This window comes from Cetorhinus maximus, chromosome 3 (assembly GCF_964194155.1).
Source record: "Cetorhinus maximus chromosome 3, sCetMax3.hap1.1, whole genome shotgun sequence".
In the NCBI taxonomy this organism is placed as follows: domain Eukaryota; kingdom Metazoa; phylum Chordata; class Chondrichthyes; order Lamniformes; family Cetorhinidae; genus Cetorhinus; species Cetorhinus maximus.
In genome coordinates, this window is record NC_135881.1 from 46,643,066 (window position 1) to 46,662,661 (window position 19,596).

The following is a 19,596-nucleotide window of genomic DNA, read 5'->3' on the forward strand; positions in this document are numbered from 1 at the left end:
TGGATCACACTTCGTATAGTATACCTATGTAAACACTGTGTGAATACAGGATACACTTCAGCTGTAATACCCCATCTGAAGGAATAATAGGGGCATGGTACCATAGTGGTTATGTTATTGGACTAGTAACACACAAACCTGGTGGATGATCAGGTGATATGTGTTCAAATCCCATTACAACAGCTGAGGAATTTAATTCAGTTAACTAACTAAATCTAGAATAGCAAAAAGCTAGTATCAGTAATGTTAACCATGAAACTATTGGATTGTTGTAAAAATCAATCTGGTTCATTAATGCCCTTTAGGGAAAGAAACTTGTCATCTGGCCTGCATGTGACTTCAGACCCACAGCAAAGTGACTAACTCTTCACTGCTCTCAATTAAATTCCTCAGCTGTTGTAACTCTATCTGAAGTGTGGTCCATGACCAATTTTTGGCTCCCTAACCTAAGGATGTTGAGTCCAATTTGATCACCCCTACTCTTGTCCCAGTTGAGATCAGCTAACATAGACTTGGGATATTGCTTGGTCAGATATGCACTGTCTTCATCATTGTGGAGCTCATAAACATCTTCCAAAGTGCAGTTAAAAGGGCACTGAACAATCTTGGCAAATCACATGGTATAATAGATTCTAGACTGCTGCAAAACAAAACTTTTATTACAGTCAGTAAGGTGAAACTTCCAGCAGGGGTTTCAGAGCAGTCTGTTATATTTTGCTGAGCCAATTGATATTCAACACCCTTTCAAATAAAGATGTGACATTAATTTGCTTCAGTTTCAAAATGAAGCTTTAAAGGAGAAAGGCCAGATAATTACTTGCTGGAGAGATATTTCTCCACTCTGCTCCTTCCTAAAATAAAATATCCTTAGGTTTAGGGAAACATTAGGGTAATTTCACTGCTCCCCTTCTCCAGCTGAGGAGTTGCACTTGAAGGAAGCATGCATTGAAGAATTGGCACTACATTGTTGTAGTCCCATCTCTGAGTTGTACTGCCTTGAAGCACTGCTCTTTCCTACATTTACCCTATTGATCTTTAGTCTTTTTCTCATTGAAACTTACTGTTTTACATTTTTGCTGATGCTTTGTATAATAATGGGACAGTATGCATATATGTTAAAACAGCTCCATTGATTTTAATTAGAGCCAGTGCTTTACATTAGCATGCAGTGATACTGAGCTGCATGACTCTCAAAAAGAGAGTTTGACAATTTGAGGCCACCGGACTGCTTTAAACCGTTAGTTCCAAAAAAATGGATTAAGCTGGTATTGGACGGGGAATGGGATCAGCTAAATTGCTCTTGCAGAGAGCTGACATGGGCTCAATAGGCTGAATGGCCTTCTTTTTTGCTGTATCCATTCTATGATCCTATGGACACACATTACAGTTTGCACTTGTAACTTGCCACTGAGGTAGTTCAAGAGGGGAGCAAAGACCAGAAATGTCCACTCTCAAAATAATAAAAATTGACAGCTAAAAATGATTTTTGCATAAGGGTAGATAGTATGGTAATCCTTTTTTTCTAAAACAGATTTTGGTTTATCAATTTCCCCCCTTGTCTTAATATGCAGAGTAATGCCAAGGTAAACTTCCATTGGTCTTGGTAGCTGGTACCATACTTAAAACATTGTTCTGGATGTCTGAGGCTAGATGGTGAATGTTGGCAGGATTCTTGACTTGTGGGCATCAGAGCCCAGCGTGATCCTGCCCCCACAAGACAGCCATACATCACTAAATGACACAAAAGGTGACTTATTTCCGCCTTAATCCCAGCCTAGGGTTAGTGAGCTGAATTGGATTTCCCTTTGCTCTCCTAAAAAAGTTTAGTTAACTCAGCAGGTGGGAACCTTTCTAGTCCATATGGCTAAAGAGTGCACCACTCAGTGCATTTACCCACCAAATTTTCAAGGAATCTCCAGCTTTGTTAAGACATAATATTTATTAAGCAGCTTTTGCTCACTCCACAGTCGTTATTATGCAAAAGAAATATGTTAATCGGTAACACTTATTTAACTCATTGATTCTTAATCCAGATCAACATTGTTCAAACTCTGTCACATTTATACTTCTGTACAAACAGTTCATATATATGCTCACATCCACAGATATCCTACGCAGGCTACAAAAGGATAGGCTTTCCAGTTTCAGGGACAGGACCACATGTAGACTATCTCTTGGTCTAAGCTATAACAATATGCTACTGCTGTTTTAGGATGCCTTTAAAATATTAGAGATTGCTGCTAAAGAATTTAGAAGGCAACAAATTTTCAAAGGGTTTTCTCCAACCTCTCAGCATATCTCTGATAGGTGTCTGCAAAAACCCAGTGAGAAATGGGAGGGACCCAGTTTTTTCAGAACCATGATGATTCTTGGATTCTCAGTTGACCTTGTAAGAGGTACAAGATCTGCCCAGCCCTAAGACACCCAATGGCATCAGGGGTAACCTCAGGTAAGGGTCACACTACACTGAGAATTCCTCCTTCTCTGCTTCAGTTGAGATGCTGGATATTACTGGAGACTAGTATGCTGATTGTAGTAATAGTCCTGCTTATAAAACACCCAGATCCTGAGGATATGTTTGTTGATTTAAAACTGATAAGCAGATCTTTGGAATCAAGGGAGAGGAGGGGATATTGCAGCCTCAACTTGTCAGGAGAAAGTTTAAGGTTTACTACTGAGGAACTGTTCATGCATATACTGAGTGTCAGGAAGATCACCCTTGCTCAGACATACCTCTCCCTTGAGTGTCAGTCGGTTGCAGCCTACCACATTGCATGTCAAGAAACCCATGCCTGAGAGTTGGGAAATCATTCTTAAAAATTAGAAAAGGAAAAGAAAATTCTCAGATGTATGACACATTGGGTAGTCGGTATGATTTTTGATGACTTTAAAAATATCACAATAAAAATATTCTCATGGTGGAGCTTTGGTGCCCTGCTATATCCATAAAGTGCTGGTTAAGGTGCATCATGTATGGATTGCATGTTGAGTAGCATTAATATAAAGCCAATTACTCCTCCTATATCTGTGAGCTATATCTATCAACAAGAAGATCATGTCATCAGACAGAGAACATTTTTATCATCTTCATCTGAGATTAAAATGTTTACCAGTTACTACTATGTTTTGAAAGGAAAAATTAGGATAAGGCAAGTTTAATGATTGTACTCATGATAAACAGATAAAAAATCTGGCAGGACAGTTTGTGTTCATAGTTAACCTGTATCATAAGGTTTAGGTTGCCTATGGAAAAGGACAAGGAACAATCCAGGGGGAAAGTTAACTTTAATGGAGTAAGAACAGATCTGACCCAGATAAATTGGAATGAAAGGTTGGCAGGCAAGATTGTAACTGAACAATGGACTACCTTAACAGAGGAAATACTTTGGCACAGTCAATGTATATTCACACGAAAGGGAAAGGTAGGGAAACAAATCCAGAACTCCTTTGTGGGAGAACCCAGAACTGTTTCAAAATAAGGGGCCACCCATTTCGGACAGAGATGAGGAATTTTTTTTTCTCTCAGAAGGTTGTGAGACTTTAGAATTCTCTTCCTCAAAAGCAGGTTGAGGCACTGTCCTTAAACATCTTTAAGGTAGAGGTAGATAGATTGTTGATAAGCAATGGAGTGTAAAGTTATCGGGCATAGACAGGAATGTGAGGTTAAAATTAGATCAGCCATGATCTTATTGAATGGTGGAGCAGGCTTGAGGGGCCGAGTGGCCTACTCCTGCTTGTAATTCGTATGTTCATAATGTACATTTGAAGGGCTTAAAATTGATAAGGCAACAGGACTGGATGAGATGCATCCAAAAATACAAAGGGAAGCAAGAGTGGAAATTGTGGAGGAACTGGCCATAATTTTCCAATTGTTTTTACACTCAGGGTGGTGCCAGGGAACTGGAGAATTGCAAATATTACATACTTGTTCAAAAAAGGATGTAAAGCTACAAGCCAGTCAGTTATAGGGAGATGGTGGCATAGTGGTATTGTCACTGGATTGGTAATCCAGAGGCCCAGGATATTGCTTTGGGGACCTGGATTCAAATCCCACCACAGCAGATGGGGGAATTCCTTTAGGGAAGGATATCTGCTATCCTTACTTGGTCTGGCCTACACGTGACTCCAGATGGATGACTCTTAAGTTCTCTCTAAACAATTAGGCCAAGCCAGCTGATGCCCACATTCCAAGAACAAATTAAAAAAAAGTTTAGCCTAAGTGATGGGGAAGCTTCTAGAAACTAGATTTTGGGACAAAAGTAATAGTCACTTGGGAAAATGTGGGTTAATTAAGGAAAGCCAGCCAGTGAAAGCTGTGTTTAACTAACTTGCTTGAGTTTTTTGATTAGGTAACAGAGTATCAGTGTGAAACACTGTTCACCTGTTGCTCAAATTTTTGAGATACCTTGTCCTTCCAGGGTAACCTGAAGTAGACTGGGCACTTTTCAGGGCTGAGAGTGATGGCCTTAGATCCATTTATGCTGTTTCATGCTGCTACTATGCAGTAGCAACACGAGTGGTATTCGCCACTAACAGGATGCTGCCATCAAGCCAAAAAGATGTTCTGCCTATCATACAAATGAGTAATATGGTGTATGAATTTCAGTGCCAGTGTGATGCTAGGTGTGTATACCGTATATCCCAAAGACTGGCAGATCCTATCAAACAGCATAACTCAACCACTCTTTGCAACGGGCAACCATATCCAGCCAGCCCCTGCTTGCAAAATTCAAAATACAGTGTCCAACACTAGATGTGATTCTGCGATTGGACATTTGTGAAATAATCCTCAGTGTGTTAAGAATTACGCCGACAGCCAAGTTAAGGTTGTCAGTCAGGTTCGCAGTGTGGCACATTTGTGTGTACTGGAAGCTTCATATATTAATACACGGGGCCCTGTTCTTTGCAGACAGAAAGAACATGTACACACATTGCACCTGTTTCAACTAAGCAAAATAAGTGACAGCCTTCGCTGATTCATTCCTCAGGGCAATGCCTTGATTAATCAGGGTCAAGCTGCCTGGTTTAAACTTCAAACAATGCTTGGCAGTTAACTGTCAGTCACCATCACTGGTGCATTCTCCATGGTAACGCCTCTACCAATTAGAGTCCACTTGCCAACCAATCAGCACTCTCTTCTCAATTGATATAAATTGTTATTTTCCCCTTGTATTGGTATCCTTACCAAGTGTCCTGATGAGTGCAAGATGAAAAATTTCAACATGTCTCTTTTTCAGCAATACTGAAGAGTACAAAAGAGTACAAAACTTCAAAAGGACATAGATCGGTGGAATGGGCGGACAAATGGCAGATGAAATTTAACACAGAGAAGTGTGAATTGATTCATTTTGGTAGGAAGAAGTGAAGAGGTAATATAAAATAAAGGGTACAATTCTAAACAGAGGGACCTAGGTGTATGCGTGCATAAATCATTGAATGTGGCAGGACGGGTTGAGAGAATGGTTAATAAACATATGGCATCTTGGGCTTTGTCAATAGAGGCGCAAAGTACAAAAGCAAGGAAGTTATATTAAATCTATATAAAACACTAGTATGGCCTCAACTGGAGTATTGCATCCAGTTCTGGGCGTCACACTTTAGGAAGGATGTGTAGGCATTGGAGAAGGTGCCAAAAATATTCACGAGAATGTTTCCAGGGTTGAGGAACTTCAGTTACGTAGATAGAAGAGGATATTTGATAGAAGTATTCAAATCATGAGTGGTCTGCACAGAGTATACAGGGATAAACTGTTCCCAATACTGGAAGGATTGAGAAGCAGAGGGCTCAGATTCAAGGTAATTGACAAAAAAGGCAACGACAACATGAGGAAAAACTTTTCATGCGGCTAGTGGTTAAGATCTGGAATGTACTGCCAAAGACTGTGGTGGAGGCAGCTGGAATCGAAGTATTCAAGGGGTAATGAATTATTATCTGAAAATAAAGAAAGCGCTGGGCTATGGGGTTAAGTTGGGGGACTGGCACTTGGTGAAATGTTCTTGCAGAGAGACATGTACATAACGGCTAAATAGCTTTCTTCTGTACTTTAACCATTCTAATTCTGTGATTCAAAACTGCAATCTCTAATTTAAAACTACAATAACGAGTGGTTCAATATTGAAACAGTGAAAGTTTAAACTAAGCCAGTAAATAATCTGAACTACAATTGACAGTCAATTGACATCTCTCTTCCTCCAGCCCCTTTATTGTTTTTACAATCTCAGCATTTTTAATGGGCCCTTTCTGCTAACTGGAAAGAAATGGAAACCAAACAGTTCTAAATCCATGGCTGGTGGTTATTTTCATAAAAATTGCTTATTTTTTTCCTGCTGGATTGAAATAAAGAAGAAACCAGTTCCAAAGGTAGAAGAAGCCGTTTTAATAGTTGGTCCAAATAGCTATTATTCAAGTATGAGCCTAGATGAGGCATTGGGCTGTTTGACCACAAGGGGCATCATAGCTGAGCCATGATCCTGCGCTTATCTGATCTAGCTATTTTACAGCAGGAAGGCAATCAGAAGTAGAAACTCTGGCTGTTTCATATCCTTCTAAAGTAGAGATAATATAGAATGGCTTTGGCATTGGTGTACCTGAATTCAACTAAATCAGCACAGATATCCTGGTCTTTCTGGACCAACACCACATCATAATTGCTATCAGAGGGAATTTAAATTCACCGTCTTAAAGTAACATGGATATTGTTGTAAAACAAAACAGAACATCACATATGTACAATTATGGAAAAATTAACAAACCAGCTGTATAACCATAAAGATATTTTCTTTGATAATGCAACATTTTAATACATTGCTTGTTTCCATTGTCGTAGGTGCCTCAGGCACTGTGTTCAAATGCTTCTTCTTTACCTGTGATAATCAGACTATTTGCCAATATGAGCCTACTTTACTTGAGCTGTTTTTAGTAAATGGTTTAGTGTCACATAAACTGTAAAGTAAGTATGGACACAAATCTTTGGTTAAATCGCTTGTGCTTATTCATTCAGTGCAGCTCTTTTCTTCTGTAAGACTTTCATGAGATCTGACATAAGGTCTGGCTTGTCCGAGGATCCATCTCCTCCAGGTCTAATTTTGGGGGTCACCGTGGCATTCTCGCTCCTCTTTGGCACAAGTGGCCTTTTCACAGCATTGATGGCTGGGGTAGAAGGTGGTGGTGGAGGAGGAGGTGGTGGTGGCGGTCCTCCGGAATTGCTGTTGAAGCAAGGAGGAGGAGGCGGCAGAAAATCAGGAGGTGGTTCTGGAAAATTCTCTGGATCCGGAGGAGGTGGAGGTAAATCTGCGAAGCGAGTGCTTGGTTTTGGTTCGTTACTGGCACCTGAATTTTTCCGTTTGAGTAAAGTAGGAGGTGGCACAGCAAAAGTAGCAGATGGAGAATGTCGGGTGGGTGGTGGAGGAGCACCTGGCTTTGGCTTGGAAGGCTCTGCTGGCAGCTGAGGAGGCTGAAAAGGTGGAGGGGGAGGTTCAAAGGATGGGGGTGGAGGCGGTAGATCCTCTTCTTCATCGTACACGGGTCGCTGATATACAAGTGGAGCAGGTGGTGGGATGTTGGTATCAGTGTTATATGTCTTCTTCTCCTTCAAATTGAAAATAAATGTTATTATATGGATCATACATAAAGTGAACATTCATGTAGCAAACATTGAATCTTCCTTGATCTCCTAATTTTTTTGTTCAACATTCCAGTTACTGGCCATATTTTTCTGGTTTAATTAGCCAAGTGTCTCAACTTCCAATAATTCAGTGTATTACATCTTATGACCAGGTTTGATATCTGGAATAGAGAGGTGGTACCACCTTAAAAAGAGTGCTGTTTTATATCTGATGGGTTCACTACACAAATCTTTGAAAGTGGCAGGACTCATCAAGAAAGCATCTGGGATCCTTGACTTTATAAGTAGAGTCTATGAGTGCAAAAGCAAAAAAAGCCTCAACCTTCATAAATTATTGATTAGGCCTCATCTAAAGTATTGTGTCCAATTATGGGTACCACACTTTAGGAAGGATGTCTACACCTTTGAGAAGGTGCAGAGGAGATTCACTAGCATGATACCAGGGATGAGTTATGTGGAGAGACTGGAGAAGCTTGGATTGTTCTTCATGGAGCACAGAAGGAGGTTTCATAGAGGTGTTTGAAATTGAGTAAAAAGGAGATCTTAGTGGCCAGTGGGTCAATAACCAGAGGACATGAATTTAACATCATTAACAAAGGTACTAGAGGGAGATGAGAAGACATTTTTTGCGCAGTGAGTTGTTTTGACCTGGAATGAGCCACCTGGAAGCAAATTCAATAGTAAGTTTCGAAAAGTAATTTGATACATATTTGAAAAGGAAATAAATTGCAGGGCTATACAGAAAGAACTGGGGAATGGAATTAATAGGATAGCTTTTTCAAAGGGCCAGCACAGGCATGATGAGCTGAATGGCCTCCTGTGTCATAACAGTCTATTATGTTATGATTCTATGAACTGTTTGAGCTCCAATTTTGCCTTCTGGCCACACTGCAGCAGATGAATCAACTATGTGACTATTGTGCTGTGAAGTGGAGGTATAAATATAGATCTTTGATATTTGTAAGTACTTGCGGAAGAGTCTATTGCTATGATTCTGGGATAGTGACAAGTAACATTGCAGCTGCATTTGTTTATGCCTCATGAGCTCATGTTCATCTTAAGCATGTAGCACTATGGAAGCACCCACCCGAAGAAACTTCCTTAATATTCGTACGATTCAGATGTCGCCAGAGACAAAGTTTCATGAAGGGGAAAAATCAAAATGGCGGTCTATGAAACCAACTAAATTTTGAAAGAAAATTAGCGAAGTGTCAATCCAAACACAAAGGCCGGGGTTTTCCATGCCCGCTGGCGTCAGGCATGTTCGGTGGCATGAATGGACAATATGGCAAGAAGGCCAAAATTTGGTTTCACAATGTCGTGAAACCAGTTTGCAGTTGTCCGCTCCACCTGCCAGCATATCATTATAAGACCAGCCCACCGGACTCATCCCACCCCTACTGGATCTTCTGCCCATGTCGGCGGGAAAACATGGCGACGTGTTTCACAACAGCATATATAAGGCGTGCACTTGGCGGGCTGCACTTCGTTCAGTATTTCAAGGTTTGTTTGCCTACCTTGTTTTGGTCAGCACTTGCAGTCATCAACTCCAGGCTTCACAGTCAGCACTACATCACTTTTAGGGAGGCTCATGGGTAGGTCTCTACCTGCCAGATCAGCTATATGTGGGTGGCTTTTCAATGGCTGCAGAGTAAGATCTTTCTTGGGGAAGGGGGAGAAGTGGCCACAGGCAAGGGAAGAGATTGCAGGACAAGGGCTGTACTTGGGTACCAGGGTGTGTGTGGGGGCACATGTTGATCTGTGCAAGTGGCCTGAAAATGGCGAGGGCTGAGGAGGCAGTCTCCAGAGGATATGAGGCCAGATGGACATGTGAGGGTTTGTGTGTGAGAATGGGTGGTGATGTCTCTTGATCTGACAGTCATTGAGCCAGTGAATATGTGATGGCCTTGAGTGTGTGAGTTTAGAGAGATGAGTTGGTTGCCTTACCCTGGCTGCACAGATGAGATTATTCATCCTCTATCTGCATTGGATGGCCAGCCTCTTCTGTGCAACATTGGCACTGATCACCACTGCCATCGCCTACCAAGCCAGAGTGGTAATGTTGCTGCCCCTCCTGTGGCCAGAGCGGTGGTAGAGGACATCACAGCGAACCTCCACAGCGTCCAAAAGGTGCTTGAGGGCTGCAGTTGTCTTGCCTTTTGGCGCCATGTCTCCTTTGCTGCAGTCCTGGGGTGGGAGCACCGAGCGCGGCTGTACTTTAAATGTGGTGTCTGGCGTGATGAAGTGGCGAGGTGATGGCGTGGCAGGCGAATCGGAGCCCACCCGCCACGGAAATGGTGCGTACCCCAGGAATGCATAATTAATGCAGTGGGCCAGGGCGATACGGCGTGAAAAGCCGCCGTTGTGGCCAGCAGGTATCCACCTGCTACCGCACTTAGTGCATATTTGGGATGATTCTGCCCAAAAAACTCTACTTTTAACTGAAATTGAGATAATAATCTCCTTAAGAAACCTGTTTGTGTAGGTCCCAGGTCCCAGCTCCTGATGTACTTTCTTATTATAGCTGAGGTACATACAGAGCCTCATTGGAAGCTGTGAAATTCAGCGGATCGAGGAACTAACTTTAATAAATGTACTATTTTGAAGAGGCTCACCCATGCTTCATTGTTCCCCATATGGTTTCATGCCTCAGGCCTGTGAGATTGTGTGATGGCAGCAGAACCTTACACAATTTACCCATGTCATGTGCACTTACTAGTAAGGTGCATTTGAATTTCAGGCTCATTGTTAATGTAAAATGTTACGTTCTAAGCGAAAAATGATTGTGCTCAGGATTGCAATTGGGCTTAATCTGTGCTTTCCCACTGAGGTAATTACGCAAGATTGTCAAGCACATATCACTATTAATGCAATGCAGCAACATGCTGGTATTACGGGCAGCAATCATTTAAAGAGAACCTAATGCTCTTTATACATTGTGCTGTGGCAATTGCAGTGAGGAAAGCTTACTGAGAGCTCTATGTACTCATTTATACTAGGGACCCAGAGAACAGCAGGTAGCAAGGTGTAGAGCTAGCTTTCGAGAAACTTTCCGTACTGCAGCCGATCCAGCCAGCTAAACAAAAACTAGTGTCTGTGATACAGAAGGCAGTGTAGTCAAACTTCTAGAGAAAATCCATGCATTTATTAGTTGCTAAAGATTTCACAGAAATAATTCCCCCATCTCTCTTCATTTTCACTTTGCTTACCTCCGCACGCTTCCAGGCATCAGAAAGCCCAGGGCTGACTGGGTTCGGTGCTTGCTGGGGTTGTCTTAGATGTCCATTTGGTTGAGGAGCAGCTTAATGACAAGATGGAAAAAAAAAACTTGATAGGAACTTATAAGTGGCAGACAGACCAACATAAAACAACAAGGATCAATTGGTTAGAAGTACAGCTTTGTTCAAAAACCTTTTTTCTCTAAACACACAAAAGCTCAGCGAAATTAAAGGAGAATATACCTTATTTATTTCAGTTTTAGGATGATATTAAAAACTAAGGGATTGGAGGCCTAATCTATCACTTTGCTAAATTTCCAATCTCAGCCAGGAAAGAGTTAGGTGGATTGTGGAAGGGAAGGTGGGAAGATTGCCTCAGAAATTCCAGCTGGCTGTTCACACATGCCCCCTGGTGTCCAGCTGCTGAATGACATTAAAGGTACCCTCACAGCAGCTTGCTCTCCCTACCTCAGGGACTGAATACATTTTTGACAGGGTCAGGATGACAAAGGGGATTGGAAGGGGAAAAAGATCATAGAAAGTTAACACCCTTGAAAAGATTGAAGTGTATCCGCTTTTCTGTGGAATTATTTTGTTGAAAAGCAGAATTTACCGTTAGCTTAATCCACCCAGTTCTTATTCCTTCTAGATCAGCTTTAATGATTGATGTGATAGTGGCTTTATTATTTTGCTGTACCCTCCCTGCGTGAGATATGGAATGAAGCAGCAGGTGAACTCCTCAACCCCAATATATCCTAAGTGGTGCCATTTGGAAATATTTGTCTTAAGTAATAATTTTTGATTATAATCAATTTTTAATTAACAGATTGCTGGCTGTAAAAGTACAAAAGCGACAATCCTTTCATCAATTTACATAATTATAAGATACAATGTTAGACTTGCCGCAATGTGTACATAAGCTCTGAATTTTCATGCAAGCAGAGAAGACAATTTGGATTTTTCATACTGTGATCAGAAAGTTCTAGGTTTGTGTACTTGTGTCCTGGTCACTATTCTTTAGCCCCAACTTTGGCCTCACATAGCCAGCAGTCAATGCCACGAGGACACAAAATATATGTTTTCAATAATTGATCCTGACTTCAAAAATCCAAATTCCAAATATCAGAAATTTGAGATATGAGTATAAGTTAAAGAAGTCAAACTTGTCTCCTTTAGAAAAGAGGGGAATTAAGCAAAATTTAAGATTATGAAATGGAATTGACAACATTGTTGAGGCAAATTGTTCACTATGGCAAAGAGTTCAAATATCAGGGGACAGAAGTGGAAAATTAAACTTAGTGATAAGGAAAGTCAGATGGAACTTTTTCACCCAAAGGATTACAGTTATGAAATTTATTACCAGGAAAAGATGATTTAAGCAAACATAGATGGGTTTGATAGACAATTGAATGATGACATTAGATAAACATTGGTTTGGTTCTGTTGGTATCACTTTTGCTTCTACATCCAAAGGTTGTGGGTTCAAGCCTTCCTCCAGGATTTAGGCAGCTACTCTAAGCTGACAAATTGGTACTTATTGAAGGATGTTCAAATGATATGTTGGACTGAGGATGCTGCTGCTTATTTAGTTGAATGTAAAAAAATTCCATGACATTGTATTCCACCCTCAACTGATACCAACAAAAAGAGATAACTGGATAGTCATGATGTTTGTGGGACCATGCTGACTTTGCTTATTAACCACAGTGACTAGACTTCAAAAGCAACAAGTTGGCTGTGAAGCACTTAAGGATGTCCGGAGGAAGATAATAAGGTGCTATACAAATGAAAGTTCTTTCTATTCTGAACAGAGAAAAGATTGAGACATATAATAGTTGGGATTCCATTGAAACTAATGAGATTTTTTCTGTTCCTAAAAATGATCTAAAACACACAAAAAAATTGAGACCATCAATGCATTGTTATAGGAAAAAGAGCCTGAAAACTAAACAAAAGCGTATATATACCTCGAATGGTGCTTGTAGTATCGATAGGTTCCACATTTGACAAATTTGCCCATCGTGATGCCAGACCAGCCCTTTGCACTGCCACTTTGTAATTGTCATACAATGTCCTACTGTACTAAAAACAGAAAGGAGAACTTATATTATGTATATCTAATATATTATGTTAGAAAAGAGCACTTGTAATCCTCCATGAGACAGTGAGGGAAGATCTTTATCCAACTGACTGTCAGCCTTAATCTCTTATTGTACAGATGAATTTGGCTAATTCAGGTAAATCCTGGTCAAACAACTGAGTGCGACAGCAGAGGCCTTGGCAAGGGACAGTTGGGTTCTGACAGCCATTACTGAATATCCATATTGAGGGATGCATCAGAGATTGACTTATTTGCATATATGATGTTGCCATGCCAACCTGTGGTATCTATTTAGCTGAAGTGTAATAACTAGCTGAAAAATAGATGTAAAAAAATTACAGGAGAGACAGTGTTAAGCCCCAAAATTAACAAAATAAATAATGAAACAGGAACCTAACCTTGCTGAAACCTATCATTCTTGACAGCATGAGCAGCAGGCCCTGACGAGGCAGGCTGGTCATTTTAATATTTTAATGAGGCTGTGTTCCTTCATTTTAAGTGATTCTGCTTTAACCATCTTGGGAAACCTAGCTGGTGAAGGGAGATGAGAATGGCTGCATCCAGGTAAGTGTTGTGGGCCAGGAGGAGCAGGAGTGTTTCCCCCACAATAAATTCCCCCACAACCTGTCAGCTCCACCCTGCTGTCACAATCAAACTCCTTTAACCAACCACCATCTGCTCACCTTCAAGATTGGACCCCTAAGCGTTCAAGTCCCTTTCCCCTAACCACCCACCCCTGCTACCATGATCTCTTCCACCCCGCCTCCCCCCACCTCCTCCACCCCCCCATACCCACCACTAGACATACCTACTCTCAGTTCATCTGCAGCCTTGTGTTGCAGACATTCCTGCCTGACAGGCAGTCACTCTCAGTTATTTACCCCAGAACAAAGTCTTGTTCAAGAACAATAGCAACAACAATAACAATGCACATTTATATAATCCCCTTAACATAAAACATTGCGTGGGGCTTCACAAAGAAGGAATCGAAGAGAATAACAAACGTGTGTTTTTGTAAATGTAGAGAAAGAATTAGCAAAGCGAAAGAGTTTATGAAGGTAGTTTCAGAGAGTAGAACTAAGACGTTTGAAAGCTCTGATAAAGAAATGAAAACGGTGGTGGTGAGGGTTGATGTACAGCTGGCCACAGTCAAAGGATCCTAACTACTACGCTGGGCTATAGGACTGGAGAAGTTTCTGGACTTAGGGATGGATGAGGCAATAAACAAGGAACTGACTTTGAATCCAGTGCGGTGGGGCGTAAACAGCCGGGGAGATTGATAAAAACAGAAGTGACAATTACTGGAGACTTTCTGGACTTCACAACGAAGGCAACAGAGTTTCTCATGAGCTGCACTTGGATAGAATGGAGGTCGGGAGGCCATTGAGAAGAACATTGGACAAGTTGAATCTTGAGGTATCAAAAGGGTGGATAAGTGTTTCGAAACTTGTGGGAGTGATCTAAGATTGGAGGTGGGTAATGTGGAGGTGGAAGCCTTGGTGAGAGATAGAATGTGGGTTGGGTGCTTAGGGCAACATTTTCCCCCCGTCAGGGGGGATGTGCAGGAGTGGGCATGAGCAGGTGGCTTCCCAATTGGCGCCCCCCAGTCGGAGTCGCACCGCCATTTTACCTGGGCCGGCCAAGTAAGGCTCGCCCAGCATGATGTCTGCCAGGAAGCGCCATGCGCCCCCTGTGCGGGCAGGCAGGGGGGCCGCATTTTCCTGAGCTGGGACTGGGCTCTTTCGCGTATGCATGTGAAAGAGCGCACAGATCTCCCTGAGGCAAAGTGCTGCCTCAGGGAGATCGGCTCAGATTTGAAACTTCAAATAAAGATGAGAAAAAAATTTCGCTGCCATGTCCCCTCATGTGACAGTCACATGAGTTGGGACATGTCCATAACTTTCATTTTGAAATATTCTGAGATTTTTAAATCACTCATGAAACCTCATCCCGCCGGTGGACGAGGCTTCATGCTTTTGCAGAAGCCCGCCAGAGCTCCCAGCCTGCCCGCCAACCTTAAGGTTGGACCGGCAGGTCCATTAATGATTTCAATTAGTTTTTTAATGGCCTTAATAGGCCGTTGACAGGTCGGCGGGCGCACAGCCGAGTCGGACACACGCCTGACATCACCCTGCATCATTTTATAGGTCAGCGAGCGGGCCCCGCCCCCACTTGCCGAACAGAAGATTCTGCCCTTAGTGCAGGGTTGAATAAGATTCCTGGACTGGACACTACTTCATTCCAAATGTGGAGCTGGGGAGCGAAAGGGAATCAGAAGCAAGTGTGCAGAGGTTTTGGTGGGAGCTGAGTAAGATGGTTTTGATTTTCTCTCTGTTCAGTTGGAGTAGGTTCTAACTTATCCAGGACTTGCAGCCAATTAAAATTCTGACAACATAGAGGTGATAATGGAACTGAGGGTCTGGTTCAATCAATTAAATGAAACAATTTATTCCTCTGGGACAACTAAATTTTACATGGCATTTAAACATTAGGATATCTACAATATAAATATAACTAGTCAGCTTGAGCTGCTCCCACATTACTCAAGGTAACTGCCTTGGGCAATGTTAACAGTAGCTTAGTAGCAGGTTCTCAGCTGCCTTCTTAGGGAGGGACTGAGCTGATGAGGTATAGCTCAAAGAGCGAAGAAAACTTTAAAGTGCACTTGCAAACAAAAAAAAACAAGCAAAACTATATGTAAGATAAGCTTTGTGTTTGCTAATGTTTACTGTTTAATGTTTTAATTACTCCATTTCAGAAACAATTTCAACATTTCCATTTTTCACTCACCTTTCCTATTCGTATCCCAGTTACCCACTGTTGTAGAGCCCAGGGATCATCGCAACATAGGTACTTGATGTATTGTGACTCCTTCTGAATCTGGGGGTGCTAGAAAATTAAATTGATCATCAAATCTGGAACTAATCTCTGATCGTTTAAAACTAGAATGTAGTCAACTGTAGGTTTTTACATACAAACATATAGATCAAGGTTTTCAGGAGAGATATTGGGACAGCCTGACAAAGGTGAAAGACATTTACCCCTTGAACAAAAGCTTGCCAAATCTAGCAGACTGGTATGTTGCAGACATAAAACAAAGTGGAAAATGCAGCTTATTCCATGTGAGAGGAAGAGTTGCTGCATGAAGGTAGAGCTTGGTCAGTTGTTATGAAACATTCTGCTATTCAATTCTACTGGATTTTCTTTGGGGAAGGGGAACATGCTTGTATCCATACTTGGGAGTTGTGTAATACATTTGAGTGAAGAAACAACTGCAGTGTCATTGCATATGTTTATGACCATTTCAGATTTATTGTGAAAGGATGTGGCAATATCCCTGCTCTCCTGCACCGCCGAACCATCCCAAAACCTGAATATACACATATCTGAACAAAATCCCTTCCGGGGTAACATAATCGTATTGCATTGCTTTTATTACTAGTAAAGTGACAGATTAAAAACCCCAATAAACCCCTAGTAATAGAAAACTTGCACACTATAAATTTAGCTTGAAAGCAAGAAAACACTGTCCATCATGATGCTATCAACACTGAACACCAATGTCATCATGCAGCATAATACAAGCTTTACACGTCATGGCAGAAAAGATTCGTTCAGGTTGTTGAAAAAGTGAGGTAGGATCTGAACAGCTCAAATATCTGGGTTGATGACACAAAGCCTATGTGAATCGAATAATATGAACCAGACTTGGAAGAAAAAGCAATAAAGCAAGTGTTCCTGCCCTTGACCATGAAGTAAGTCTCACTGTGAGATCGAGTGGTATCTCTGTTGAGATAGTCACCTCCAGCACCATGCAATGCTACTACAACTGGTTGCAGTGTGCTTTACTGAGCATTAACAGCGTGGAGCTCAAGTGATGTCGTCAGGCTGGCCAAGGAGTCAATCACATTAAAAGATTTTCACCGACACCCCAAATGAGACACTCAAAGCACAAAAATAAAATCACTTTTTAAAAAATGTTTACATAGACCAAATTAAAGACTGGGACACGCACATGGGGTGAACGTAGAAGAGAAAATATTTTGAAAAACATTTAAAAAAAATTATTTTAAAAATTGCCTTAAATAATCTACTAACCATTTAGCAGCACTCCACAATTATAAAATTACTTTTTCAGTATCAGTTCAGTTGCTTATCAAATGTTATTACTCACATTGCCTATTGATCACATTGCCTAACGAGGCCCTTAAAGGGCCAATTAATGGCCACTGAGTGGCTCATCCCAGTCCCACCGCTATTTTGCCCACGGCAGAGAGAGGCCCATGCCAGGTGGGTAGCCAGGTAGCTTTTCCTAGGTGAGCTGATGTGTGTGGGGTTTGGGGAGTTGGTGTTCCATCCATGGTGGTCCCTGTGCCCATCAGAGGCACCCTTCCCCACCAGATCATACCCTACTTTAACCATCCTCCCGGCCTCTTAAACCTGACCCCCAGTCCCCTCGTTGGGGTCTGTCAGCCTGGCCCTGCTGATACCCTGGATTTCCCTGAAGTCCAGCCTCAATTATCTCATCTTCTTCAGGGATTGCCTGTAGTCTCAGCAGTGTTCACACCTCGAACCTGGTACTGCTGGGACTTGGCCGGCACCTCTCTGAACCAGCAGTTTCTGCTTGGATGGGGGCAGAAGCCTTGCCCTTAGCTAAGTAATGCCCTGCCGAGTGTATCACGGCCACGGGCAGCCAGTATTAGTGAGGATGCGTTCCCCATCGACTCTTCGGGTGGCTCAGCAGGAAACCCTGCCATCCAAAAAATCCTGCCCCTGGTTACACCTGAATGAACAAGGTGTAACTTTTTAAGGGGGTTCTAACAGCGAGTGGGAAAGCTGAAATTCTCGCTGATTCCAGTGATTGCTGGCTAAGGGGGGTGTGGTCAGGGAAGGCCCACAGTGAAGCCTGTCTTCAGGATTTCTGTGCTAATCTGCACATGCCCAATACCCTGAAGTTGTGGTCAGTTTCAGGAGTGTAATGCCAGCAAATGCTGACAGTTCACCGTCAGCAACTCCTCCCCTGCAAAATCAGGCCCATTGTTTAGCCAACAAGCAGAGATAAATTGGAAGATGCCTTCACATCACTGGTGTTGCATTGTCCACTGCATTTGGGATGATATACCACAGGAATATGATGACCCCATGGAATTCAAAGTGACTGCATCTGGGAATTTTGGTTACTGCATGCCAACCTGGTGGGACAGAGGTAAACTTCATGTTTAAAAAAAAAATAGATGTTTTGAATAAAATGTTGGTATGTCTGCGTGGATTGTGTCCTACCTTTTGATTGGTAAGGCCAAAGGATATCCAGAGCTCTGAGAACCCAAGTGTAATATTTCAGTTTAATTGCAAATGGAATCAGTACATCGCTCAGTATTCCTATTTTGTGCACACTTATGGGTAAGGAATATTGGCGAAGGGAACATGATTCCAATTTTTGTGCGAATTGTCAACCTCACGGAATACCCAATCAGGTGTATCATACATTACAACACATCCATGATTGTGAAATGACTTTATATCCCCCTCTATCCTGATTTAGTGTCACAGCTGCAAGCATACATATTTCATAATTGTATTCTAACTCTTCCTAATTTCTGATTGACTGATAATTGAAACATTTCTTTACAAAATGAAAACTAAAAGCAACTAATGCTTTAAATATAGTTGTAGTGGTTTACCTTCAGTATGAAGCAGTGATCAGTCGGCGCTTTGTATTTTGCTTTGTAACTCATTCCATAGTAAATATTGACATTCTCAAATTGAATGAAACAAACCAGATCACGAGATGTCTGTTGAAAAAGTCAACTTATTTAGAATGTGTTTTCAAATTTGTTCAAAATTTTCAACACAGGAACTTTTCACAAACCTATTTACACCTCCCAAACCCATAATCATGATAACCTATAGGACAAGGTTAGCAGACCCATAGGAACATGTTATGACACAGTAGATGGTAAATGCTAAGCTGCTCAAATCCCAGAGGGAAACTTGAAACAACTGCCACAACTGTTTTGCAATTTGTATTTTTATATTGGGATGTGTGCCTTGAATTCAGTAGTAATAAGTCCACTGAGTTTGAGGTTTTTTTACAAAAATAAATTAACCGTTTATTAGTAAAAAAATAATTTTAAGCACACACATAGGTTACAAATTACTACTATGATAACTCCTAGCCCCCATAATTAATCTGATTCCCAGTTACACCCCCGCTAAGGCAACAGTAAAAACAAAATAAATTTTCACAGACCCAGGCAAAGCATGCAATACCCTGGACAGGGATATTCATAGTGAATTCTTTTAGCTTTGGTTCCTATAGGCAGCAGTTTGATACATAGAGGCTGGAGGCTTTCCATACTTGTTAGATCTTAGAATTCCTTCCTCTTACACATAGCTTTCTCTCCTTTATGCATATTTTCCCCTTTGAATACAAATTTAATTGTTTCAATATGTCTTTGGACTTTATCTTTCTAACAACAAAAATCTTTCATAGTACAAATTTTATCAGTAAGCTTTGGGAAAAATAAATACACTGGGCCGAATTTTCCCCCCACTGGGGGGGATGTTCAGGAGTGGGCGCACTGCCATTTTATGTGGGCGGGCCAATTAAGGCCTGCCCAGTGTGACGTCTGCCAGGAAGCGTGCAGGCGGG

General features: G+C 41.6%; 1 protein-coding gene across 2 annotated transcripts in view; it reads right to left on the reverse strand.

The window, feature by feature from the left end:
• Nucleotides 1-6,362: 6,362 nt before the first annotated feature.
• Nucleotides 6,363-19,596, reverse strand: part of apbb1ip (amyloid beta (A4) precursor protein-binding, family B, member 1 interacting protein) — a 172,775-nt gene continuing 159,541 nt past the window's right edge. For both annotated transcript variants that reach the window (XM_078538048.1, XM_078538054.1), the window contains exons 10-14: nt 18,626-18,736; nt 15,735-15,833; nt 12,811-12,925; nt 10,835-10,926; nt 6,363-7,589 (exon numbers count right to left, since the gene is read on the reverse strand). In XM_078538048.1, coding sequence (XP_078394174.1) covers nt 6,990-7,589; nt 10,835-10,926; nt 12,811-12,925; nt 15,735-15,833; nt 18,626-18,736 — 1,017 coding nt within the window. In that variant the 3' untranslated portion in view covers nt 6,363-6,989. The remainder of the gene's footprint in view (nt 7,590-10,834; nt 10,927-12,810; nt 12,926-15,734; nt 15,834-18,625; nt 18,737-19,596) is intronic.